The sequence below is a fragment of the Catharus ustulatus genome, chromosome 21 (genome assembly GCF_009819885.2).
Source record: "Catharus ustulatus isolate bCatUst1 chromosome 21, bCatUst1.pri.v2, whole genome shotgun sequence".
NCBI classification, from domain to species: Eukaryota; Metazoa; Chordata; class Aves; order Passeriformes; family Turdidae; genus Catharus; species Catharus ustulatus.
This window is the reverse complement of record NC_046241.1, coordinates 1295921-1322572: the sequence shown is the minus strand read 5'-3', so window position 1 is coordinate 1322572 and position 26652 is coordinate 1295921. Positions and strand designations below refer to the sequence as shown.

The 26652-nt window shown below is 48.5% G+C and overlaps 1 protein-coding gene across 3 annotated transcripts; it reads right to left on the bottom strand.

Moving 5' to 3' along the window:
• Positions 1-1380: 1380 nt before the first annotated feature.
• FKBP15 (FKBP prolyl isomerase family member 15) lies at positions 1381-26475 on the bottom strand. 3 transcript variants are annotated; one of them, XM_033077531.1, is made up of 30 exons: positions 26357-26475; positions 25021-25130; positions 24643-24739; positions 24051-24120; positions 22579-22653; positions 21432-21530; positions 20897-21046; positions 20134-20202; positions 18914-19057; positions 18373-18518; positions 17352-17400; positions 16550-16669; positions 16243-16336; positions 15431-15534; positions 14720-14813; positions 13887-13996; positions 13413-13523; positions 12790-12884; positions 12107-12209; positions 10417-10449; positions 8737-8908; positions 7854-7990; positions 7408-7563; positions 6838-6990; positions 6435-6527; positions 5907-6017; positions 5016-5123; positions 4073-4815; positions 3595-3685; positions 1381-2924 (listed from the first exon to the last, which is right to left on the bottom strand). In XM_033077531.1, the coding sequence occupies exons 1-30, from the start codon at positions 26407-26409 to the stop codon at positions 2850-2852; spliced, it is 3765 nt and encodes a 1254-aa protein (XP_032933422.1). In that variant the 5' UTR covers positions 26410-26475; the 3' UTR covers positions 1381-2849. The 3 variants fall into 3 exon arrangements, with proteins under 3 accessions (XP_032933422.1, XP_032933423.1, XP_032933424.1); XM_033077532.1 differs by lacking the exon at positions 10417-10449; XM_033077533.1 differs by lacking the exons at positions 25021-25130; positions 26357-26475 and having other exon boundaries at positions 22579-22648; positions 24643-24723.
• Positions 26476-26652: the final 177 nt, after the last annotated feature.

Below are 26652 nucleotides of genomic sequence, written 5' to 3'. Positions count from 1 at the left end.
ACACGCAGCCCCCGCCGGCCTCCATGGAGAACCTGCGCCTCGGCTTCGCCGCCGGCATCCTCGTGCTCATCGTCTCCACCTTCTTCCTGCTCGTGTTCCTCAAGTAGGTCCGGATGGCGGAGGGGGGCTCCCATCCATTCCGACCCGCCCGGCCCGGTGGATGCACCCGGTGATGGGTCAGGGACTTGTCGGGCCGCGGACACCTCGGTGGCCAGAGCAGGGCCAGGGCTCAGCACCTGCCGGGATCCAGCGCTGGGGCCCGCAGGACGCTCGGCTGCCCCGCACCAGAGCCCCCGGCCATCCGACTCCTTAAAAATTAACTTATTGCAGCGCTTCCCTCGCCCCGGGGCCCGCCCGTGCTCACGCTCCAGCGGCTCAGCTCGGCGGGAGGCGCAGCGGGGGCCGGGACCGGAGCGTTCTCCGGAACATTCCCCGGAACATCCCCCGGGCAGCCCCGCCGGCAGCGGGACCGAGCCGAGAGGACGGGAAGGGTCCCGCAGTGCTGCCCTGGGGGCGAAGCTGTTCCAAGGAAACTCAAAGCCCTTTCTCGGGAGGAGAGAGCCCGGCAGCCGGGAACGGACACGAGACATTAAACCAGACATGGGCCCAGCACCGCGTGCGGCTGTTCTGTGAGTCCATGAGCAGGCAGAGCAGGGCTGAGCACCAGGGCCAGGATGGAGCAGGGGCTCCTCTCCTTCCCAGCCCCCAGCAACCCCCTTGGGCACAGCCTCAGCAGAGTCCTCCGTGCTTCACCCCCCTCTGGCCAGGACTCAGTACCCGGGATCAGGATTAGCCCCAGCACAGCCTCTGAGGCAGCATCAGCCTCTGTGGGCACGGCCCTCCCCTCCCTCCCCGAGGCTGCTCTGCCCTGGCAGCCCAGAGCTCCCCCCTTCTCCCCGGCAGGTGCTCACACGGGCACACAGGACAGACAGGGCTAAATTAGATCCAGAGCCTGAGCCCGAGGGCACTGCCAGGGTGGGGAAGGGGCCGTGGTACCTGCTGGGCCTGGAGGGGAGGGACAAGTTTCAGTCTCAGTTCTCACATCCCAATCCCTGCTCAGAGCTCCCAGCACAGTGTAGCTGAACCTTGCTGCAGCCCTAGAGCAGCTCAGGAGAAATGGGGCTCTGCAAACCCCTGGAGATACACAAGAGGGGAACCAGGCAAGTGGCCCCTGTGACCATCCCAGTTCTTTGTGCTGCAGCTTCTCCCACCAGTGTGAGAGCCCAAGGAACCACAGCACAAAGACCTTCTCTCCTAGCCCAGGAGAAGGCTTCACCAACAAGAACAGACAAGAATAGCTTCTAGATCAAATTTTTCCCTATTTACGTGAGAGCTAAGTTGGTTTTCAGGTGACAGATAAAGTCACTGCAAGCAAAAAAGTCCAGGTTTAATTGCACTTTATTTTCCAGAAGTGAAATGTCTATGTGTAACGGGGAATAAGAAGTGGAACTTGTTAGTATGAGCAATGATCATTGGGACACTGCATGGACGGGGCCAGAGGCCACAGCAGGGCACTGACACTCAGAGCAACACAAGCACCCCAGAAAATCCAGTTTCAAACAGCCTCATAATATTCAGCACAGTAATGCCCAGGAAGGCCCAGCTCAGGTCACCCTCCATGGCAGCAGGGTGGCTGTCACAGGCTTTGGTCTCTGCCCCAATTTCAGCTGCATTTGGCAATTTGTGGCACTGAGGGTGAGGCACAGGGACCTGCCACACCCCCCAACAGCAACACCCAGTGCTCTTGAAAGAAATCACCTTTAGAGGGACACAGGTTCTAATTCCAGTCAGAAACTGTAAAGGGAGCTGTAGAAACTAAACCATAGAATTAGTTTAAGTATTTTCATTTTATGAAGGGGTTTATTTGTTTTAGACTTCTGGGGTGAAATTGTGTTAGTGCCCAGCAGTGGAGTATAAAAGTGCTGTGAGAGCCCCAGGCTGTTTGCCCAGCTCTGTCCTCACTCCTTTCCCCTCCTGGTCCCCTCAGAGTGCAGGGTGACACCCCAAACTACCCAGCCCAGCCTGGGCCTTCTGTCCCACCCTTCTCTACAGTAACTGGTGTTGGGACGGTCACATCTTAACAGCAGCAACGCCAAAGGCACGGGAGAGGGCCTGGGCTGTGGGGAAGGATTTCCCAAACACACAGCACATCCCAGAGCTGTGCTACTGCTCCCACAGGGAAACACAGCCCAGCTAAATCCACCTCAGCTCTGGGCACAGCAGAGGAGCTGCCTGTGAGTGACAAACACACAGCAGGGATGGGCTCCTTGCACCCAGCACAGCTGCTCAGGCCCTGGCTCAGCAGAGCTCCAAGGGCCAGCAGCCCCTGTGCCACAGCTCAGTCAGTGCCCACCTGAGCCACCTCAGCCGCTTTGCAGAGCCAGGGACTGACAAGAAACACCTGCCTGGGATTCCTGGGGAACCTCCAGTGGCACATGGCTCAGACACAGTGGGGAAAGGGTGCAGGGTCCCTGGGAGCCACCCTGGGGACTAAGAAATATTCCTAAGAGTTCATCATTGGGGAAGATTTTAGTCTGATTTTTTAACAGGGTATTGCCACTGCAGAGTCCTGCCAGACTTCCTCTGCTGAAGCTCTTCACCAAGTTCCTATTTGCATAAAGGTTGACGTTAATGAATCCAGGGCTCAGGGGAGGGGGACAGTGGCTGGCTCCTTCACTCAGCCCAGCCCCACGAGTGCAGAAGAGTCCCCTGGTGCCAGCCCCCATCCACCTGCAGGACAGGAGCTGGGAAGTCCCTGGTCATTCCCAATGTCCCACGTGTGCAGCTTGCCAAGGGCTCAGAGCACAGAAGAGGCCATGCCCAGAGGAGAGGGCTCAGCAGCCATAACTTCATCCCAGCCAGTCCAGGTCATCGTCATCATCGTCACCGAAGAGCGGCGCAGGAGGGGGACGCCCCTTCATGCTCTGCAAGCCACAGCAGAGGGAAACTGGTCAGCCCCAGCAGCTTCCTGGCATTTCATAATCACTGCACAAACTGCTCTGAAATCTCTGCCAGCTTTCAGGAGCTGGGAACTAGAAGCCTCATTACCCAAGTTTTTATTCTCATGTGATGGTTTAGATTCAATAGCAGGAAAAGATTCTTGATGCAAAGGAATGCAAAGCATTGGCACAGGCTGCTCAGGACAGCGTGGAGTCACCATCCCTGGGAGGGTTCAAAAAGGGGGTGGATGTGGTACTTGAGGACATGGTTCAATGGTGAATGATGCTACATGGATGGCTGGACTTGATCATCTTAAAGATCTTTTCCAACCTTAAGGATTCTGTGGTTTTATGATTCCAGGAGCTGCTTACAGGCTAAAAGGGATTGGAGGGGGGCCAAACACTAAAACCCTTCAATAAACCTGGCAGGTCCCACTGATTTCATGCCAGCAGGAGTCTGTCACCACTCCCCCAGGCAAGCCAGCCCCTCCCAGCTCAGTCACCAACCCCAGACACTCCTGATTTGCACAGGGAATGGATGGGAAACTCTGAGCTCAGCCAGGCCCCCACTGCCACAAGGAGGATTTTACAGATAAGCTACAGACTGTGCCTCAATCAGAGCAAATCCCAAATATCCAAACACCCAAATACATACCACTTCCTCCTCATCCTCCTCTTCAGAGGGAACTTGAGGCTTCAGTGGTTTAGGAGATGTTGTTTCAAAGAAGTTGTCATCCTCAAAAAGGCTGCAAGGAGATAAAGAATGAGCAGCTGGCTCTCAGAGGATGGGATTTGCTTTTACAAGTTCTGTTACTGAGAGATAGCAAAGCTTTGTCACTGAGGGAATCCTTTGTGGCAGGTACTGTTGAGCAGTGCAGGGCAATTCTGGGACCTGGCAGGTACCAGGAACTGTACAGGAACTGCACACTCCCCTGGGAATTCTCCACTGCCTCCAGCAGACAGGAGGTCACTCTGGGGCTGCTCCCAGTGAACTGGACCCTGGGGAGCCTGGTCTGTGCCAGGTCCTGGCTGCAGCTCCAGCCTGTCCTGCAGCAGGGACACATCTGGACCAGTCCCTGGGCCTGCTGCTGTCCCAGCCCTAACTGAGCCTGGCACCCAGCACCACCTCTCACCTGGAATTTTTGTGCCTGGGGCTGGAGGCCAGTTCCTGTGATCCTGGAGTTTCTTCCAGCACAGCTGAGCCTGGTTCTGCTCTGCTGGACACTGAGGCAGGTTCCTGCTCTGAGCCAGTTCCATCCCACGGGTCTGTGCCACTCCCTTCCTCCCCATTTAAGGGAGGAGGCTCTAAACCTCCCACAGCCTCCTCCACCTTCTCCTCCACAGCTGGATGTGCTGGAAGCACTGCCTCATCCACCTCTCCTGCCTTGGCTCCTGGAACAGAAGGTTCTGCAGCTTCTGCCTGCAAAGACACTGCAGAGGGACCCTGCTCTGGGTCAGCTTTCCTGGTGTCACAGTCCAGCCTCTGCTGCAGCCCAGGAACAGGCTGTCCTGCAGGTACAGGCCCCTTCTCAGCATCCAGGCTGCAATCAGCTGTGGCAGGGAGATGCTCCTCCTGAACTGTCTCTTCTGTCACCTCCCTGCTCTGTGTCTCCTGTTCCTCCTCAGGGGTTCTGGGGCTGGCAGGGTGAGGAGCAGCCTGGCCTTCCTGCTCAGACCCCAGGGAGCCTCTGGTGACATCCCCAGGATCAGCTGGGGGTGCAGTGCTCTGTGCTGGGCTGTGCTGCAGGGGCTCTGTGTGTTCAGTTTTGGCTCCAGGTGATCCCCTCTGTCTCCCTGCTCCTGTGCCAGATTCCTCATTTTCACTGCCATGTTCTGGTTTCTCCTGCTGTTTGTTGAGCAGCTGCAGTGTCACAGTCTGGAAAAGGGAGTAGAGAGAACACAGGTTATACCCTAGACACAAACCATCACAGATCCCTGCCTCACCTCCTCCCACCAGGCTGCTCTGTCACCCACAACAAATTCTTCAGTTATTTCAGTCTCAATCTCAAATCTATCACTCTATTTCAGTACAGATTTGAGGTTTTAGCCCTCTCTCTCCTCTCACCAGTGTCATACCTTGATAGTGTTCATGACAACCCCCAGGACTGTCCTGCCATTGTACATCTCATCCAGCTCAAATTCACCCCGAAGAGACTGAAAGACACCATTCATTGTCTTCTTTACCTGCAAAAGAGCACAACAGGAAACACAGATACAATTCATTAGCATGTGAAGCACTGCACTCAACATCAGGCACTTCTCCAAGGGAAGGAACAATAAATCCAAACACATACATGTGGGTTTTCAAAAAATCTACTTTCCAAACCAGAAAGCCTCAGCACATCAGGCCACCTTAACTCAGAATCACTCTATATGACCCAAACTTATCCCCCCAAACTGAGGCAGGCTGCACAAAGCCAGACTGGCACCTCTTACTTCAGTTTTTAAATCTAAATCTCAAATGTAGAGTTAACAACAAGAAACAAAAGTCAATGAAGTGGGCAGCAGAAAGATGAAGTGAGGCTGTTTACAAGGGATGGAGGGACAGGACACAGGGAATGGCTCCCACTGCCAGAGGGCAGGGCTAGATGGGATATTGGGCAGGAATTGTTCCCTGGCAGGGTGGGCAGGGCTGGCACAGGGTGCCCAGAGCAGCTGTGGCTGCCCCTGGATCCCTGGCAGTGCCCAAGGCCAGGTTGGACATTGGGGTTGGAGCCCCCTGGGGCAGTGGGAGGTGTCCCTGCCATGGCAGGGGTGGGAATGATGAGATCTCTTCCAACCCAAACCATTCTGTGTGACCATGATTCTAGCAGAAGGGCCCATCCTTTCCTCCTCTGTGGACTGTTACTACAAATACATTGCTCTGTGGAGAAAATGCTATTTTTCCTTTTTATGTTAGTTCAAAGAGAAATAATTCAAGGTAAATCAATTTGCTTAGGAAGGAGAAGTACTGGAGAGTCAGCTCACTTGCTCAGTGAAGTCTGCAGGGGAAGATCCATCCTGATCCTTCTGCAGCTCTCTGATCTGTTCCTCATAGCGAGCCTTCAGCAGCACCACATCTGCCTGCAGGGCTGAGTACTGCCAAGGGAAAGCCACCCTCAGAGCTGCTCCTCACACCCACCTCAGCTCCAGGGGGCACTTGGGCAGGGTTTTAGTGAGGCACTAACTCTGAGTGGAGTTTTAAGCATGTCACAAAAGACTTAGCTGAAAGCAACAGCACCAAAATAAGGACAAAATAAGCCAGCCTTGAAGAGTCACAATTGTTTCATCAGCTCCTCAAGTGCCACCAAGAATAGGTGGGTGCAGCATCACTGAGATCCCAGTGAAATGAAGGCTGGGTCTCATCATTGGGCCTGTTCTGGTTTGCTGGAAACCCCTTGAAATTATCCCTTCCCTACCATATTCTGGAACTCCCATCCCTGTTCTTCTGGACGAGCCTGAGGCTGGTGTTCCCTGCTCTCCAGTTCCCATCCAGTTCCTCTGTTATTCCTTTACCTTCTCTTGGACAGGCTCCAGTTCCTCCAAACGTTGTTGAACCTCAGACAATTTCTGCTCCTCTGCCTTTTTTGAGTGTTTGAGAGCTGTGAGCTGAAACACAAAAACCAGAGCAGGTTCAGCCCCTGGCAGTGTCACCCACTCCAAACAACCTCTGCTCACCCACAGCCACTCAGGACAGTGCAGAGAAGTGGAAGTTCTGTAGTTCAGCACTATCAGGCTCTCTCTCCTCCAAAACCCCTCCAACCCAATAGAAAACTGCACGTGATGATGGCAGAGAACAAGCTCCAAAACAGGCAAGAAATTAGAAAGTCAAGGTCTCACTTCTCCAAGTGGAAGAAGACTGTTGGTTACAGCTGCTGTTCTCTAGTGCCCATTACAGCAGTAAAGAACAGCCCTTTACCTTCTCTTCCAGCTGGGCCACCTGGTGCTGCAGGGAGTCCCTCTGCTCACACAGCTCCTGGCACTGCCGGGCGTGCTGCTCCTTGGCTGAGGCCAGGGCACGCTCACATTTGGCTTCACACTGGGCCTCCAGCTCTGCCTGGATCACTGACAGCTGCCCATGGCACAAGAGAGACCATCAGGAACACACACACCCCATCTGTGTTTGCACAAGGGGTGAAAGCCCAGGGCTGGACACCCACAGAGTGCAGCCCCAGTGCTGCCACCACACCTACCCACACCTCTCACTTCAGCTCCAGCCACAAACCCCAGGCTGGCAGAAGGTCTGGCTCAGATTTCAGACCTCTTGGCATATTTCTCAACAACCTTTCACTCCTCACAAATCCCATATTCTTCTCTCTACTACAATCTCAAATTGGTGCTTCTCCTTTCCTCAGTTTGACACTAACCCATGAATTCAAGCAGGTAATGCTTTCATTCTTCCCCCACCTGAGCATTTGCACATTATTTCCTACCTGAAGGCTCCCACAAGCTCTCCAGACCTGGAGCAGCAGCTCCCCTGAGCCCTCACCTGCTCTGCTGCTGCCTGGTCAGTCGAGGTCCGGGCCTTTTTCAGGAGCTGCCGGAGCTTGTCCAGTTCCTGCTGGTACGACCTGCGGATTTCTTCCATCTCTTCCTCTGCCTGAGCTCTCTCTGAGAGGGATTTCTTCTTCCTCTCTGCAAGATTCTGCAATACAAAACATGACACAGAATAGGCCAGACTGCACCAAGCAGCTTTTCTCCCTCAGGCAGAAGGAGTTTCATCCCTTGAAATCAGAGGTTATCTCTGAGGTGAGGAAGGCTGACACATTACTGGGCAAGACATTGCATAAATAAATAAATAAAGCCAACATAAGCACAAAGGATCCACCAGCCTGCAGATGAGTCAAGATTTACTTAATTTACATAGTTAAAAGCAAGACCCTTGGGTTAGCCTTCAGTAAACAACTGAAGCTGTGTTGCTGGCACTGGCCATACCCTTTCCAGAGTCTCCTTCTCCACTCTCAGGTCTGTCAGCTCTTCCTCCAGTGCTGCAATCTTCATGTCCAGCTGTTTGCGGCTCTGCTTCTCAGCCTTGAACCTGCTCTGAGTATCCTGAGAGGCTTCTTGGAGCTCTGCAAACAAACCCCCACGTGTCCCTGTGAGTTTGGGTGCAACCCCCATTGCAAGGGAGCACATTTTGGGGGCTGATGGGGAGGAACAGGGTCTCCTGCACAGTGCAGTCAACAACTCTGCTCGTGCCTGTAGTGGGGACTAGGATTTATCAAGAGCAATGTTCCAATGCCTTGGAACCATTTATGTGAAGACATTTTTCCTAACATCCAAAAAACTCCCACTAGCACCTCTCCTCCTGTCCTGTTCCCCAGGAGCACAGCCTGACCCCCCTGGCTGTCCCCTCCTGGCAGGGAGTTGTGCAGAGCCACAAGGGCCCCCCTGAGCCTCCTTTTCTCCAGGCTGAGCCCCTTCCCCAGCTCCAACCCCTCAATGTCCTTCTTGCCATGTGCAATACAGAAGTGACCCTGGATGCAGGTGGGCCACAGCAGTGCCCACCACAGAGAAATCAATGAACACCTCAGGTTTATCTCAACTTCCATCCACTGGAACATCAGGATTTTGGACAGAAAAGCCAAGAGATTGTTTATCAAAAGGCATCCCTAGAACAGGATGATTTTGTTTGTTCAGTCATCCCACTTTGCCTTCAGTGGTGACAAGGATGCACATCCCTCAGGTATTTCAGTGCATCCACATCCTTCCTCCATCCCCTGGGACTAGGGAAAGCAGGAGGATACCCCAGAGGACAGGAAAAACCATATAAAAGAGCCATGGAGGAGCTGTCAGGGACAGGCAGGAGCAGCCTCACCTGCCACCTGTGCCTGCAGCTTGTTGAGCTGTGCCTCCTGTCTCTCTGCATCCTGCACAGCACAGGACAGCTGCTTCCTCAGGTCCATCTCCTTCTTCTGGTGGGCAGTGAGCTCCAGCTGCAGCTGGGAAACCTGGGCTGTGGCAGCTGCCAGCTCCTCTGCAACTTTGGCCTGGAGCACAAAATGGAGCAGGGAAAAGGGAGGAGGGAAAATGGGATGTGTGAGGAAGCAGCAGAACTGTTCTCTCAGGAGGAGCTGGAAAAGGGCTGGAGGCCTTATCAGGGAAGGCATCTCCACACTGAGGAGGTAACAATGACTTTTTTGCCATGTCAGTTCTGTCCAGAAAGACTAGAAACCTGCACAAGGCCACCAACAACCTCTTCATCATATCAGTTCAACCCAGTGAGTTTTCCTGAAAAGGTTAAGTGTGTGTCAGCCTGCTACCAGTGCCTGGTGCCTCTGCTCAGTTTTCAGGCTATGAAAACATCTATTTGAGTAAAAAGCCTGGGCTCCAACATCTAATTGTCTGCCATAAGCTTACACATCACTGAAGAGCCACTTAAAACACAGGCTGGCCCCAGCCAAGAGAGCACCTTGTCCCCAGAGCACACAGCATGAGGTCACCTCAGCTGCCAATGGGCAAGGCTGGCATTTCCCAGCACAGTTCTCAGCCATTTGGGGACCTGTTTAGATTTAGGATTGCTGAGAGTCAGTGATTCACCTAAAACCAGGCACTAGCACAGCTTGTTAGACAACTGGTAAACAATGTTAGCAGGGGCTCAAGGCATCAAGACAGACACAAAGTCCCATTCCCAATCTCATTGAATGACACACAAACTTCAGAGGATGCTCTGCAAAGACAGAATTAGGGAATCCCTGAACTGCTTCCACATCTCTGCCTACTTCAAGATTCCCAACAGATTTTTCACATTCTTGTAACAGGTAAGGTCAGGAGAACTGGATTTGTTCTCTGCTCTCCCCTAAGAGAATTCCCTCCACATGAAGAGCAACACCTTCTGGCACAGAAAAGCTGGGAGCAAATTTTTTCCAACTATGGTGATGATGAGGATGTGCTGATCTGGAGGGCTGGGACACCACACCACTTTAAAGAGGAGGTAGCACTTCAGAGAGTGGCCAAAACCAGATCTGCTTTCCTCTTGTGCTTCCATAAATGTCCCACTGCTACACTGACTCCTGGCATACTAAAATCAAACCCCATGGCACAGCTAAAGTCATCTAAAAGTTATTTTAACCCTGATCTTTGTCTTTAATGGTAAATAAAGAAAACAAAATTAGGAAATTCTATGGCAGGAAGTGTTATTAGACAGAAGTTTCTACAGAGGATGCTTCATTTCCACAGCTCAGCTCCAGCCTCCAGCTTTCAGGCACCAAGAATCCTGGGTGACCTGTGCCTGCTCTGACAGTGATCCTGTTCTCCCATGGGGAGTGGAACAAGCATCAATGTGAGAAAATTCTTGGAAAGGGCTCCCCAAGAAAGAGGGGCCAGTGGGGAGACACTGCCAGACTAAAGCCCTTTTCCCAGTGAAGGATCTATGCTCATTCAAGCTCTGAGACAATTATTTTCATGCCAATCAGTTTCTAGCTCAAGAGGAAGCTGGGCTGGCACTACCTAGGGCACAACCATCTACCACCTCCACAGTCAGCAGACACTGCCTCACCTGGTCCCAGCCCCGATCCACTGGCAGCATGTGCTGGGAAGAGAAAGCAGCGACAGGAAACAGGAAGGGTTAAGAACACAACTTGAAAGGCAGAGGCATTCATCAGCAGAAAAGCACAATGCTTCATAACAGGAGCCTGAGGCATGCCAGAGAAGCCTTTAAATTACTCCAAGAACTGTAAAAGCTTAGACAGAAAAAGGGAGTGAAGCCTGATGTAAAAAGACACTGAAGGTATGGTTAGGGAATGTCACACACCACAGGTGGGAGCAGTCCTGGCTGTGACCTGCACTGGAAGGGTGGGGAATTACTTATGGCTCACAAAGCCTTCACCTAAAGCTGGAACTTGCTCTGCCAGAGCCAAAGATCCATAACCCAAAAGCAGTGAGTTAGCAACACCTCAGTGATCCTGTGTGCAGCCAAATGGAAGTGCCTATCTGGGTGTAAACAATGGATAAAACTGCTTCCAGTCCTCTTCCCTGCTTCTGCCTGTCCCAGGGCAAGCTGGGGTAGATAAAGGGAACAGGAAGGAATATCAGCCTTCATAATTCCAGTCAATGCTCCCACAGAAACATCCAGTACAAGTCAGGGCTTTCCTGTCCATGTCACATCATCCCTAGGCAGTGACTGCTCAGTCAGTGGGGTCCTGCTGAAGATGGGGCCCAAAAGACTCCTGAGGATCTTGTACTTCCAATAGACAATTCCTTCCCAAGTTCTATTGTACCAGCAGGATGTTGTCCTCACTGAGAAAGGAATTTAATTTATTATTTCAGTCTGACTCACTCCTGCTTAGAATCTCTGACACATCTCTCACACTCCTACATATTGTGGGTGTGCAGCCTGGGCTGGGGGTGGGAAAGCAGCCCCTTCCCCTGTCTGCTCTCAGCACTATCAGCTGCTCCCTGCTCTGCTCTTTACCACACTTTGGAAAGCTGCAGTTCTGGTCAGCTTTAGGTGCACCAAGTTGTGGTTCTCACGCAGAGGAAGTGTTTGTCACCTCACTTTTGAGCTGGAGAGAGACAACCCAGCAGGAGAGCACAGAGCAAGACTGAACTTGGTGTAATTTAAGAAGCCAGTGCTTGAGAAGGCAGAGCAGGCACCATGCAGTGGCAGAGCCAGAGCAGCACTCCTGGGCTAGGCTGGCCTACAGGGATGGGTCAGGATGTGCAGCCATGCATAAATGCAATTCATTGGTTTAAAAGCTACTTCCCAACAGTTCCTGTCATAAAAGCACAATGTGTTACTGGGAGAAACAAACAGCTTCTGATTAGCATTTTAAAAAGCACAAGAGTGCAATGAAGAAACTCTAGCAGGAAATATTTTTTCTTGTATCTATATTCACTCTATGTCAGTTATACAGGAGGAATAAAACACTTCTGCAACTATCAGTGAAATAAATAACTGAAGTATTTCCAACTCAAAAGCCCTGTGATACACAATTCCTCAACACATTGGCCACATGCCTGCACAGGTAACAATAAATCAGACACTTTCCTAAAGATAAGAATATTAAAGTTATGACAGCATGAAATGGTTGTATCCTCTGTGATGCTTTGGTCATGAAAGCCATCAAAGCATCCCATTTTCTTCTCAAAATAAAGTTCAGAACTGCAGTTGCCTTTTAAGAAAACTGTTTTGACTAACAAGGCTTGTTTTAATGCAACAACCCTGGCTTTGTTCATGCCACCATTACCTTCTCCTGCTCTGCATGCAACACTCTTGCCTGTGTGTTCTCATTTGTTGTCTGCAGGGAGTGGTTCCTCTGCTCCATCAGCAGGTTACTCTGCTCCACATACCTGTGAACAGGAGACTCTGTGGGCATTCCTGCAAACACAGGGCTTGGAGCCAAGGGCTCAGACAGAAAAGGTGACATTCCAAAGCACAGAAGCTCTTTGTTGAATTCATGACAAGTGCCAGACAATTCTGCAGGATGTGCTGCTAGAGGCTGATCTCAGAGGGGTGGGAGGGCTGTGCCTGGCACAGCAGAGGTTTTATCAGTTGGGATAAGTGCTTCACCTCTCTGAAAACATCTCATGTTCCAAGAGTTTTGATAACTTAGTATCAGCTGAACTTCACAAAGGGCATCACAGTCCCTACAATTTCCTCACCAAAAAGCCAGCAAAAATAAAGCAACTCCCAGAAGCAGGACAAGCCTGCTCACAGACAGCATGAGGGATTTTGTTCCCCTTTTACACATTCATGTTTACTGTAAATCAGAGTTTTGGGGATAAGCCCTGCAGAGGAAGAGTGGGACACTTTTAACACCTTATAAAAAAATTTATATCAGAATATGACTGTCTCCTAACAAACAGCCCTCAGTTATGCCCAAGTGTAAGCTGGAGAGTCTGGAAATGCAATGAGGCTTCCAGCCCTTACCTCTGGTTGCGTTCAATCAACTCACTGATCTTCTCATTCTGCTCCTCAATCCGACTGCTCTTCTCAAATATCTCCTGCTTCAGTCTCTCATTCTCCTAAAGCACAGCTCAGCATGAATATTCAGCTTACTCAGATTTCCTTGCAGCATTTCCTAAACCCTTGTTTTGCACAGATGCAGGACAGTGGTGATGCTCATCCCTTCTGTGGTAACAGCCCAGGAAGGCACTGTGGCTGCCAAATCTTGTTCTAGAAAATACTGTGTCTGGTTGGCTTTTTTATCCACAAACCAAGTTTTTAAGACTGCTGCTTAGAAAGGTTTCAAAGCATAAAATTTAGTAGTGAATAGCAGAAGCAGGTGGTTTCTACAATGTGATACTTCAGCTGTCAAATTGTCCTGCTGGAGTCTGGGGGTTAAATCCATAATGGTTTGAGAAGCTGAACTCCCACATGAACCTTTTGCCAAGACCTATGAAATACCCACAGCTCTGATTCAGAAAATACCCAAACCCCACAATGCTGAGAAGAGCTTTCTGGAGGGGCAAAAAGGGATGGAAATCATTCTAAGTCTCATCCTCATTCTGGCCCCAGCTCCTGATGAAGTGGAACAGGCTGGCCACGCTCACCTGGATGATGCGCTGGATGTTGCTCATGATCATGGAGGCTTCCATAGTGACAGAGGAGATGCCAGGCAGGAGGGAGCTGTTAGCAGTGCTTTGCTTCTTCAGCTCCTCCACCTGCAGGGATAAACCACTCTTAAGCCATTTGAAATGAATTGATGGGTGCAGGTGAGAGTAAGACATGTGCAAAGAGGCATTTCACTGCTCCCTCTGCAGAGAATAGGCACTGAATTAAGTGTGACACCTCCCAGAGGGCAGGGAATCCCTCCAAACAATGCATCACATGCTATGGAACACAGTAAAACAGTACCTTTCCCCAAGCCTCAGCTTTGTTTTTTCACAGCAGCTGAACTGCTGCCACTTGAAGGTGTGCTAATATTGGAATTTTACTCATTTGCTGTATCACTTAATGCAGGTATTTAAATAGAGCCAAGTGCTCTCAGCACACCTGGAGAGCAGAAATGTCCTGAGCAGCCCTACCTTGGCAGCCAGGTGATCCATTTTATCCACCACCTTGCTCACAGCCAGGCGGATTTCAGTGTTGTGCTGCCGAGCTTCTGTCATCAAAAAGGAAGTGACATCTCCAGGGGCTTGAAGGGAAAGCAGAGAGGTTTACAGTGACAAGGGGAAATACCTGCACAGAGACACAGCAAAAGCTGGGCAGCATGAAGCCTGCCAGCAGGAAAGGCACTCTGTGCTCACAAATAAAAGGGACATGGTATTTGGAAAACAAATAATGTAGATATTTTCCAAATAATCCCAACAGGTAGGTTTGAGTACAGGAAACTCCTGAGCCACGTGACAGCTCAGCTCAACAAGAGCAAAGCCCCCAGACACATCAGAGCAGCAGAGGCACAACCAAACCACAGCACTGAAGGTCAACTTCTGAAACTGCACTGAAAAAACAGGCTCCAAGAAAGGCTCAGCTACACTCAAGACTTCACCAACTGGGATGAGTTAAATGGTTCTTGAAATGCCCTTGGTCCTTCCTAGGTTTTGCCTTTTACAGTTCAATTCTTCCCCTGCCTGGTAGGGAGCTGGTTACTATCAGTTTTATTCATTACTGGAAGCACCATCTACCAAATTCCTTTAGTAATATCCAGTTTTAGGAAGACACAGAAATTCCAGCCCCCTTCACAGTGCACAAAGCTCTTTAGAGTAAGAAAGAGATGGGTATTTACTGGGAAGTGTTTTCCCTTATTTGGTACTAAAAAATCAGCATTTGTGAAACAGCACAGCTATAAATCATCATCAGAAATTGTTTAGTGCAGGAGCTGCAGCTCTCTGAGAAGCAAGAACCTTTTAAAACATACCTTGGTAAGGAGCAGGATACATCTGCCCCACAGGTTGGAGTTGAGAGGCAGATGCAGCAGTCTGGGGGTAAGCAAATGGCACTCCTGGATATGCCTTGAAGGACAAGTTCAACAGTTAGAATGTATTTTGCTATTTCCCCACATCCTCAGTTTCATTTTTTTTTTTAAGCCCAAGAGTGAGGATGATGTTTGGAAAGAAAAAAATCCAATAATTAAGGAGCTGGAAAGTCAAAATACGTAACAGTCATTGTGAAAGGAAAATAATACTCTTCTTTTGAGGGTTAGTTAGTTCCAACCTTCACTCAAATGTTAACAAAACTGTCACCCTATGTTTGTAAGAGTCAGATCAGCACATCACCACCTCCCTCTGAAGTTATGTTAATTTGAACACAAGTTTATTTCCTAAAAAGGGCTCAAAAAGCACAACACAACTTGATTGCAACTTCACTGCTCATTGCTGAAGAACTTGGAAACTTTTACTGTCCACTACAAAACCAGGTATTAACAAAGCCTGGTTCATCCTTAGTTTAAGAACCCATCATAAAACATAGAATTAGCCCTTTTTGAATAAATTTTAAGAGGCCTATGATGAAAACCTGAGAATGCCAAGGAGTGACAGGAAATAGCCTGGAATTCTCATCCTTATGTTAAAGTCCTTGCTCCCAACAATGGAGAAGACTCAGGACAAAGGATTTCATTTCATTTTAGTACCTGAAAGCCCTGTGCTCCTCCAGGGAGAGCTGAATGGGGCTGGATTGTTGCAGGAATTAAAGCAGCAGAAGATACTGAAGGTGCAGCACCAGATGCTTGAGGTACTGGAAAGGAAGAAATTAATTCAACATGCTATAAAGCAGCTTGAAAGAATTTAATTCACCTAGTATGAAATGGCAATAAAAAACCAAACAAAAAACAAACCACTAAATGAACAAAAGTTTAACTGAAGCCTGTCTGCAACTTTGTGAAAATTAAATCCAGTTGAGCAAGTGATAATAGGTCAAGAAAAGAGCAACCTTTCACAGAAATCCCACTTTTAGCTCCATTTAAACAACCTCTTCTCAATCCAACAGAGACAGCTCTGAAGTTCACTGACACAAGGCATGACTGTGACTGACTGAAGGCTGCTCAGCTGACCAGCAGCTGATGTGACCATTCCATCATGGGAAGGCACACCCAGCCCTGCAGAGCTGCCAGCCTCATGCTGCCCTTCACTTGGATTTCCATCATTCCTGAATGTACTGCTCACTGGGAAAGGATTTGTAACACTGCATTTACAGATCCCAAGGCCTACAAATCTCAGTGCCCAGTGCCAGGACAGCTCAGCCATGGTGCCTGCTCTTCCTCAAGCACAAGACCACAACGAAGAAACACTGCAAGGATTGTCTTGTGCTCCATGGATTAGTGGCTCATGATCACCAAGCCTTACCAGAAGCTTTCAGTTCATATTTCAGTTGTTGGAAGGGATTCTGTGTTCCCACAGCCCTGATGGAGTGGAATGGGAGTGCAGCAGCTCCCCAGCACCTTACCTTGTGTGGACACTGTGGGCAGCACTGCCTGAGCTGCCTGGGAGGGTCTGCTCGAAGCCACTGGCTGTGCTGTCCCTCTCAGAGTATTGGGATCCTAAAAACATTTCTGCATGTTACAAGGAACACCAAGGAACAAAGCCAACAGCCTGAGCCCAAGGTCACTTGAGACAGACAAGGTGTTACCCCAGGAACACAAGTGGAACCTTTCTGTCACAGAACCAGAGCAGAGCCACTGCTACAGATCCCACTTTAAGCAACCCCCAGTGCAGGAAAAGGAGTAAAAGAGTCACATTGCTGTGACTGGTACCTCTATTTCTGAGTCACTGGAGTCCAGCTGACTCCCTGCTGTCCCAGCAAGGAAAGGCAGCATGGGCTGTCCCATTTTGGCCATCCGAGAAATCAGCTTTGCCTTTGCTACATCTGGGTTCTAAAGGAAACATTTAATTACTCTCCCTTTTGTCTCAGCCCATGCTTTTGAGGTATTACAAACACTTCTACATCTCTCACTGAATTTTGACTCAATTTTTCAATGACTGTGTGAAAATCTACTCTTCAAGTACTCTTCAGGAATGTTAACCTGGCTTGTTTTATATATCCTCTTTCTGAGATGACAGTGCTGTCACTACAGAAGAAAAACCTATCCCTGCACAAAACATCAACAAGAAAATGTGTGAGTTCAGGAAGCTGCTTAGCAGCTTTTTCTGTCTGGAGGCACAAAGTCTCTATAAGCTTGCAGTTCTATAAACTTACCCTGAATGTCCCAACTCCTTTGTTATCTATTTTAAATTTGTCCATTTATCTCAAAAGACAACCAACCTTGTGAACATCCACATGGTCAGAGTCACTGCACATTTTAAGAGCAGGAACTGGGGCTGGAGTTCCTTAGGTCCTGGTAATCACAGAATCATTAAGGTTGGAAAAGACCTTTAAGTTATGGTTAATCATCGAGTCCAACCACTAATTCCTTCAAAAACAAGGCCCTAAGCTGCTCTAAGGTGAACATTCCAGTGTCTTGCATGATGCTCACTTTATCTTCAGCACTACTCAATACTTAAGGTGAAAATAAACTTCTCTACTCGGGCTTCATATTAGGAAAAGGCAGCACTTACTGCAAGCTGCTCACTGATGGAGTTGGACTTGGCCCGAACAGCTGGCTCCCTGCAAAGCCAAACAGGTGTGGAGGTTAACAGGGGGAATTCAGGAGCCAACATTCTGCATTGATAAACACTGTTTAATACACCTCTCCCTAGGAAAGCTGTTTTCTCATACCATGAGCATTTCTTTCAGCCTACACTTCTGGAACATTCTTTGCAGTGTTATCTGTAGATATGTTCAGGACACCACTATGGCCCACTGGAACAGCTGACCATAGAAAGATAATTTTGTTGACTGCTTTAACAACCACATCCTGGTATAAATAAGTTTAACCAAGTCCAATAACAATCTACTTATGGCAACAAGAGCAGCACTTACTTGGACTCCCTAAAAAGGGTGACTGACCCATTGAATTTAATGAACAGAATAGACAATTGTTGAGGTTGGAAAATACATCTAAGGTTGAGTCATCAACCACTAACCCAGCCCCAGCATGTTCAGAAATAAACCCCATCCCAAGTGCCACATTTGCATTCTTTGAACACCGCCAGGGATGGTAACTCCACCCTGGGCAGCCTGTGCCAATGCCTGTCAGTGAAGGTTTTCCTAATATCCATCAAAAACCTCTCCTGGAGTAACTTAGAGGTGATTTCCTCTCCTGGGAAAGAACTCAACCCCAGGTGGCTACACCCTCTTTTCAGGGAGTTGTGCAAACTGAGAAAGTCTAAACTGACAGCAGTGATGCCAGCTGAGATGAGACAGCTGTTAGAGCAGCACCCACACAGATCAATCCCACTGGATCTCAGGAATGCTGGAGAGAAATGACTTCCTTCACTGCAGCCCATTCCAATTGCTTTAATCTGGAAATCAGCACTTAAGCAGAAAATTCCAGCAAGTCTTGTTAGCAAGCACTGCTCTGCAACATGGAGGGCACTGAGCAGGCACAGAGGCCCCACATTTGCCAAATGATGTGTTAGTGCAGCACTGTGCTGATGGGCACCACCACCTTTACACAAAGCTGTTCAAGCTTCTTACCCAGGCTTTGGAGGGATGCTGGAGGGAGGCACTAAACCCGTGTCTGAGGAGAAGCCATCTGAGCTGGGAACTGGAGATGGTGCAGAGGAATCCCTGGAACTGACACTCAGCCCATCTGAACCAGAGCACTCCTTTGACAGTTTCACCTTAAAAAACATGAAGGAAAAAAAGAGATGTTTTTCTGGGTTCCGGGAAAAACTTTCATTAATTTATGATGCTACTGCCTGTGGAGCTCTCACACTTAAAGGAAAAGCAGCCAACTGATTCAGAGCTGGAGAAGCTCTCATTGCTCCCAGAATATTTTGTTTTCCCAAGTGATTCACAAATAACACAACTAAAAGAACCCAAGTCAGAACAGACAAACAGCCTTGAGGGATTTTCTGGGTTTAGGGTTCTGTTTTGGGTTTGTTTGTTTGAATCACAGATACACATCTTGCTGAGGTTTCTAACAGTTTCTGACCTGGAGTTCTCACACTAACAGCAGGTTCTCTCCTTGCAGTCACAAAACAAATGGAAACAAACACTTGGCAGGAGAACTCACCCTCCTGATTTCCACCTCAAACACCAGAGTGGAGTCTGGAGGGACCCGACCAGCCACGCCCTGCGCCCCGTAGGCCCAGGCTGGAGGAATGATGAGGAACCTTCGCCCTCCTTTCTTCATGCCCAGCATTCCTTCTTCCCAGCCCTTTGGTTTGCACAGGCAACAGAAGAGAAGGCAACACTTGGATCAGTGATATTATTTACCAGAATTAAGACAACTTCAGGCAAAGGGTCCAAAACACATAGAGAGATTCTTGTAAAATCCTGTTTATTTATTTTCAGCACCAAACCTTTGTCTTGCCACAAATCCTGATAGCCAGTTGTAAATTCCAGTGTTAACTTAAGAATAAAGATGTAGCTCCACCACACAGTGATGACCTCACTCAGCATTCTGGGCTCCAAAGAGATCTGAATTGCTCTGGTTAGATTTATAAAGCAATCAGAGAAAATCACTAATGAGGGACATGGAGTCAGAGCAATGCAAACTGCCCAAGGGATGCCAGCACTGCACAAGATGGCTCTAACAGCCAGGCAAAATTAGTAAGATAAAGGATAAAACAAATAAAGTTGACAAATAGCACATCTTCAATAAAAGACAACTTATAACAGGTCATACATGAATTACACAGGTCATACATCAACTACTTAGGTCATGGAAGTGATCTGAACAAAAGCATCTCTGACTCAAACCCTGATTTTATGGGATAACATAAGGGAATATCACAACACCTGGATGAAAAACTGTTTCCTTTAGAAATAGGGTTCCCCATGAACAAGGGAATGGATTAAGTGACTTCCAGAACAACTATAAAACCCCAGCTCCTGAAAACAGGAAGTTTCCTTTGTAGCCAAGAGCACAACTCCTGTCCATCACTGACACTGAAAAGGAGACTGGGCTGGCTCTATTGTGCAAAGTTTGAGTGAGTCACTGCCACAGAGTGTTTGCTAATAAATGAAACAGAAAGAGCATATATGAATCCTGAACAAGAACTGCAGTAATTCAAAGCTCTGAGATTTCAGTTATTATAATTGAATAATAATATTACTGAATAATTATAATATTAATTATATGCAATTATAAATTTACTAAATAAAGTAATAATACATTATATTATTATTAATATAATATATCAATATAATAATATATTTTATTTATTATAATAGTAATAATTATATAATTGAATAATTATAATATTACAATGAAAGTGGAAGAAGCTGTACCTTGATGACCTTTCCAGATCCCAGCTTCAGCCTCAGTAGCTTGTCTTTGTTCACATTAGTGTCAAACACCTGGAGAGTTGAACAAGAACACAAAATACATGGATTTTCCAACTGTTTGGAAATGATGCTTTACACATTCCATGAACTCCTAAAACCTCTGGTTAAATGCTATTTCCCAACCCATTACTACCAAAATTAATTCTCAGCCATAAACCAGAGCTTTAGTCCATTTCCTGAAGTACAATTTCATGAAGTGAATGGTAACTGCAGACTCAGACTTCAGAACTGTTTTAGGACAGGACTGGGTAAAGGATAACACAACATTAAATATTAATGTGGGAGAGTGCCCATGGAAGTTTAAAAGCATTTCAATCACCTGCCCCTAACAGTAATGGAATAATAGAAACATTAAGGTTGGAAAAGCCCTCTAAGATTACCAAGGCCAACCATTCCCCCAGCACTGCCCTATTCACCACCAAACCATGTCTCAAGCACCACATCCAGATGGTTTTTGGACACTTCCAGGGATGTGACTCCACTGCTGCCCTGGGCAGCCTCTGCCAATGCTCACCAACCCCTTCAGTAAGGAAATTTTTCGTAATATGCCAGAATGCCTTAATATTCTATAGGCAACACATATGACCCCATATGCCATAAATGCCCAAAGCACACCTTTAACACCAACACCAGCACCCTCCTGGACCTGCAGGCTCCTGCAGGGACTGTCCCACTCAGCATTAAGAGGTGACACACATGCCTTTACCTGTCCAAGCCCGTTGTTCTGGAACAGCCATCCTGTATAGGCAACCTCCAGGGAGTCTCCTCCTTCCACCCCCTGCCCTTCTCCCAGGAGCAGATCCTGGCAGAGGACTGAGTCCAGAGCTGGGCAGCTGTTGCATTTGGCAATGCACACCTGCAGAGGGAAAGCCTGGCAGTGTCTCTGGCCTTTAATGGAGTCCCACTGATGAATCTGAAGCATTCCTTGCTGTACTGATCCAGCCCACACTGAAATGCACTCCCAGGGCATTCCATGTCTCCTTGTGCTGAATGTTGCTGATTAAACAACCTCTGCTCTACAGAACCATTGATATGCAGTACTTGAGAATCTTGAGAAACAACAGGCTCCCTGCCTCAGAGATTTGCTTCAATGAACAAAACTCAGGGCAGGTGGCTCTCAGATCTGTCTCCATCTCAGTTATGCAGACATTCAAAGCTGAACTCCAATGAAAATAAAACTTGATTTGCCCTTGCTTCAAACCAGCCATCAAGAACTGCCTGGTCCAGAGGTGAGCAGTTACCTGCTTACTGAAATCCACTGCTGCCTTTTCTGACTCAAACATGATGGACCAGTTTTGCCTCTGATCATCATAGAATGTGCTGTAATTGTTGGGTTGAACCTGTGGGAGAGGAAATCAGTTCTATCTTAGGCATTAAATGAACTAAAAAACCCACATCCCAAAGAAGCTTAAAATAAGAGCCACCAAAATTAAGCAGGAAGAACCCTGCTGTTCTACTGCCCAAGTTCAGAATTAGTTTTTATTTATGTGCCCATTATCGTGGAAAAATTATTATTACTCAAATATGTGAGGAAATATTAAGTTCTTCCTAGATGCTGCAGTTCACACAAGAACGTGAAACCTTTCAGAAACTTTCTTGAAGCCTGGTTCTTTAAGATGTACTGAGAATTTTTAAGTGTAACTAATTTACATTTCATAGTTTACAGTATTTAGGCTTCCAGAATCAATTGGAGAAGTCACTTCTTCCTCACTTCTAAACCCATGTGATCAGAAGTGACTATAAAATCTATTAATTTTTCAAGAATGTGTTTATAAAACTAGAGAGCAAGTTCTAAGCTGGGACAGAAATTTCATTATTTTGGAGTGAAATTTCTACTTCTCATACCAATAAATTTGATGCATGTGATGACAAACTAAGAACAGTAAACCAACACATCAATTTCCTGTAAAATTGGCAGAAATCAACTTCCTGAGAGATCCCATTTTAGAGCTCACAATGCTTCAGATTGTTCTCAACAGCAGGAAAATGCTGAGTGTAAATTTTTTGAGAGAAAACATTTCATTGCTGTCATTTCCTTCTGCTTACTCAGTTGTATTCTCTCAGACACTTAACTAGAAATCCTCAGCAAAAGGAATTTTGCTGGTTTTCTCTATGACAGGCCTGCAAACCCCAAACACCTCTGTGAGCACAGGTAATAATTTACCTCCTACAGGAGCCTTGGTTTGGAAATCTGAGAGTGTGCTGTGCCAAAGGGAGCTGTCACAGCCTCTTGTGCAATCCATGAGGAGAACACTCACACTGGGACACCTCCTGCTCTGTCACTCAGATGTTTGATCTCAAAGGTTACAAACCAAAGCTTATGGGAAGATTTTAGAGCCAATCTTGTGTTTGCTGATCAAAAAATGCTTCCCTAGGCCAGAGTCTCACCGTGAGCACGAAGCCTGGGTGGATCCTTGCAGAGGTGATCTGTTGCTGCTGACTGATGTAAAGGAGGATCCTGTACTGGATTCCACAAGGAATTAGACAAGGAAAAAAGAACAAAAACAGGAACTCAAAATGTCTTCAATTCTAAGGTGCCTAAGGCTCAGCATTTATTTGTCAAATATACCACAGCAAAAATACTTAACACAGTTTCATGGCACTTGTTAAAACTGGTTTATTCTCAAGGGTTTTATCTAGCTGCAGCAACCAAGCAAGTTCATTGTTTTATGGTTTGTTTTTTTTTAACTAATTCCACATTTTTCACAGTTACAGTGGAAAAAGATGGTGCACTAACCCTTCCAGACACAGAACTCACCACACATGGCACCAAACCATCACCGAGTCATTTAGGTTGGAAGAGACATCCAAGATCATTCCCTGAGCACTGCCAAGGTCACCACTGACCCATGTCCCCAAGTGCCAGATCCACATGGTTTTTAAACCCCTCCAGGGATGGGGACTCCACCACTGCCCTGGGCAGCTGTGCCAGGCCCTGATCACCCTTTTGGGAAAGACACTTTTACTAATATCCAGCCCAAAGAAGTTTGTGTGTGTAGTTTTTTATCTTTGCATAAACCTATTGATACATAACAGAGTTGGAGGGAGTTTTCCAAGTACTAAGCAACACAGATGTGAGATTTATTGACATATTTGGCTCTACTGAACATAATCTTTTAAGGAAATGTGTTTTTCTTTGTGCACTTGCACTGGACACTGCTCAGTGGTGAACTGGGAGGGACCTACTGACTGCTCCCAGCTGGATGTGATCACACAGACAGTCTGAGGAAAGATGGTTCAGCTTCCTTCTGCACTCTCTGTCCTCCCCAGCTCCCCCAGAGCAACACAGCTCAGCACTTCCCAGATCACCAACTCAGTTACCAAACTAAGATTTATTTTGTTCTTGCCAAAGCAGAAGCAACTTAGTGAGACATGAATGAGGGATATGAAATATCACAAATACCAACACCAGGGATGGGTGAGAGTTTTCAAAGCAGCTTTCAAAAATGCCAATTTACTGGGCACCTCAGTTCTGTGTTCTTCAAGGAACACTTGGGAAGGAAAGATGGCTTCAATAGCAAAAGAACAAAACTTAAGCAAAGCATCTTACTTTATATCCATTTCCACCTGCACAAATATGTGATCCAGTTGTCAAAGATGTTCTGAATAAATACCAAAATGACCTCCAAAAACACTGTGAACTATTTCAGGCATAAGTTGTAAGAGAGCTTACAAAGTCATGGACTGCAGGAAAGAAAGATGCCACCAAGGTGGATGGCTGAGCCCCAAGAAAACCCAGGAGGCAGAAAGGTAGCAGGAGAACAACATGAAAAGCAAAACACCTGGAAAGCTCACAGAAACACCATCTCATACCAGTGAGACCTCAGCATGGCAGAGTTAGGGAAGGAAGTGTCTCTCACCTCTTTGGCAGCATGGTTCCCCACTACAGCTGCTCCATACTTGCCTTGCTTCAAGTACTGCCCATTTGTACTGGAAGAAAAAGGAGACATTCAGCTGCACAACTGTCCCTAACTCAGAATTCTTCAAAGTTCAGATCTCTTTCCTCAGGCATAACATGTCAGGCAGCTTTGTTTAGCTTAGAGACATTCCTGCTTTCTCACAGGCAAGAGCACACATTGTGGAGTGACACAGATCCAGAGCATTTTTCCATGATAGCAGCATCAAACAGTTTTAGTTTCCTCTCACTCTGCTCATGCCTCAATTCTCAAATGCACGAACCACAAGCATCTGCCAGGGCCTCCTGAAGCAGCACACATCTCAGCCCAGCAGCCAGGACACAGCTCCCAGCCACAGCCAAACCCAAACCTGCTCTTTATCTCAGAGCTGCCTCACCCAGAGCTGCACCGAGACTGTTCTTGAGCAGAAACTTCCATTGCCTTGCAGCATTTCTAGCATGCAGATATGCCTGAAAACAAGTGTCTCTTGCCATTTTTCCACATGTATCTCCCCTCTAGGGTCACAGACTGCAGCAGTCATGCAGAAGTCACTTACTATCGATAGGCGAGCACTGCTGTGGCCACCAACACCGAGGGGGCTCCTGAGGCTGCCCCTGAGGCTGCTGGGGCCACTGGCGCCTTCTGGGCCTGGCCTGTGGGGACAGAGAGCAGGGACAGCTGTCAGAGGCACCATCATGACATGTTCCTTCCCTCAAGGAAAAATAACTTCAGTAGGAAATGACAAAGAAACAAAGAGCTGCATTCCAAAGTCACCCAAGGCTGGTTGAAAATCCAGGTGTAGGAGGGCACTGGAGGACAGCACCGAGGAAAGCTCAGGGAATTATTTACTCTGCTGCTCTTCACAAAGGCCCTGGTTCTTCCCACACACACTTGCTGCTGAATGTGTTCCCCACTCTCAAGTCCAGTTACTCACCAACTGCTGTCTGGCCCTTCTTGGGCTGCTTTGGTGCAGTGAACTGGAAGAATTCATTTCCCTGGCTTGAGACTGTTTGATCCAGGCCAAAGAGAGAGGCTAATCTGGCTCTAGAAAGGGAAATAAAACAATTTAACACAGGCATTATACCTAATGAACACCCTGAACTAGAAGTTATATCACATTCAAAGTGCTTGCCATCACTTTGAAAGTAAACAAATGGCTGCAGATTGCTTTATGCTAATTAACTATTTAATTTTGAATAGGCAGAACTTGTAGATGAAGAGGCTGGGAAAGTGGTACAATTGTGTTTCATTTCCTCAAAAATCGACTGAATGTATGAGAACTGAAACTACATCACAAAAAAAAAAGTTACTTTGAAGCAGTGACCAGAACGAGCTTCACATAAAATAGCTGATTCTTACAATACCCAAAATAATGTGTGACAGAGAAACCACCATTCAGCTCCTGGAGTTTTGCTTTTTTATCTTTAAAAGTCCAGGAAACACATTCTCCCATTAAGTTTTAACATGGGAGAAGCTCTCCCAGTTAAGGGCAGAGGGTTCAATGCAGGTTCGATTCCTTCAGGAGACATTGTTTGCAATTCCACTGCTCCAAGGCCAGTTACACTAATCCTATTCCAGATATCACAAGACAAGGGAATAATTCAAACAGGATGACACCACTGTCAGTGAATCTCCTTTAAAAACATAACTAAATTTCCTGTGAAGAGAGGGTTAGTTTATAAGAGAAGCTCTTGAGGTGGGGAGCGCAGAGAGCTGAAATGCAGCTCCTGGAGCCGCAATAAGGCAGCGATAGGAGCCCCTGGATGCGCTGCACACGGACACGATCCGAGCGGAGCCCTGAACAGCCTGGGAGGAGCCAGCAATGGGTGAGCAGCCCCAGAGCGGCACTTCAGCACTTCCCACAGCTCCTTACTGAAGTGTTAACGCCGAGCTCTCTGCCCTGGCGACCCGGAGCGACTCCGCTTCCCCCTGCGGGAGGGGTGCCCGAGCAAAGTGGGGTCCCCAGGCGGGATCCCAAACCCCAGCCCCGTGCCCCGGGCACAGCGGGCCCGCCCCGAGCCCCGCGGGCAGCCAGACCCTCCTCGGGCTGCCCCTACACCGCTCCCGCGGCGGGACAGGAGCGGGGCACTGCCCCGGCGGCACCCCGGGCCACAGGAGCACAGCCCCGACCCCAGGCCCGCTGCAAGGGGACGGCCTGCCCGCCCCTCACCGCCGCGGCCCTTCACCGGGGCCACGGCCCCGCGGCCTGCCCGGGCCGCCGCGCCCTCCCGGCGGCGGGGAGGGGCTCCCGCCGCGCCCCCGGCGCTCACCCGCTGGCCGGGGACAGGAAATCGGTGTCGTCCTCCTCCGCCGCCGCGAACATGGCCAGCAACCGCCGGGGCGGGGACGGGCGGGAGGCGGCGGCGCTTCACGGCCCGGCGGCACCGGCACGGGGCGGGAACGTCAGAGGGGGCGGGGCTCCAGCGGCGCCGCGGCGGGGACGGACGGGCCGGGGGCGCGGCTTAACGAGACCGAGGGGCGGGGCTTGAGTGACACATCATGGGCGGGGCCTCCAGGGACACGTCGGAGGGGCGGGGCTTAGGGGGCACGGCGGAAGGCGGGAACC

Bases quoted from the DNA above. Each gene is read 5' to 3' on its own strand.
- FKBP15 (XM_033077531.1), bottom strand. From the start codon at position 26,409: ATGTTCGCGGCGGCGGAGGAGGACGACACCGATTTCCTGTCCCCGGCC. The intron at 15,535-16,242 runs GTAAGGTGCTGG...CTTCCTTTCCAG, and splicing joins GCCCACAGTGTCCACACAAG to TACCTCAAGCATCTGGTGCT. The intron at 6,018-6,434 runs GTAAAGGAATAA...TTCCCTTGGCAG, and splicing joins TGGAGCCTGTCCAAGAGAAG to TACTCAGCCCTGCAGGCAGA.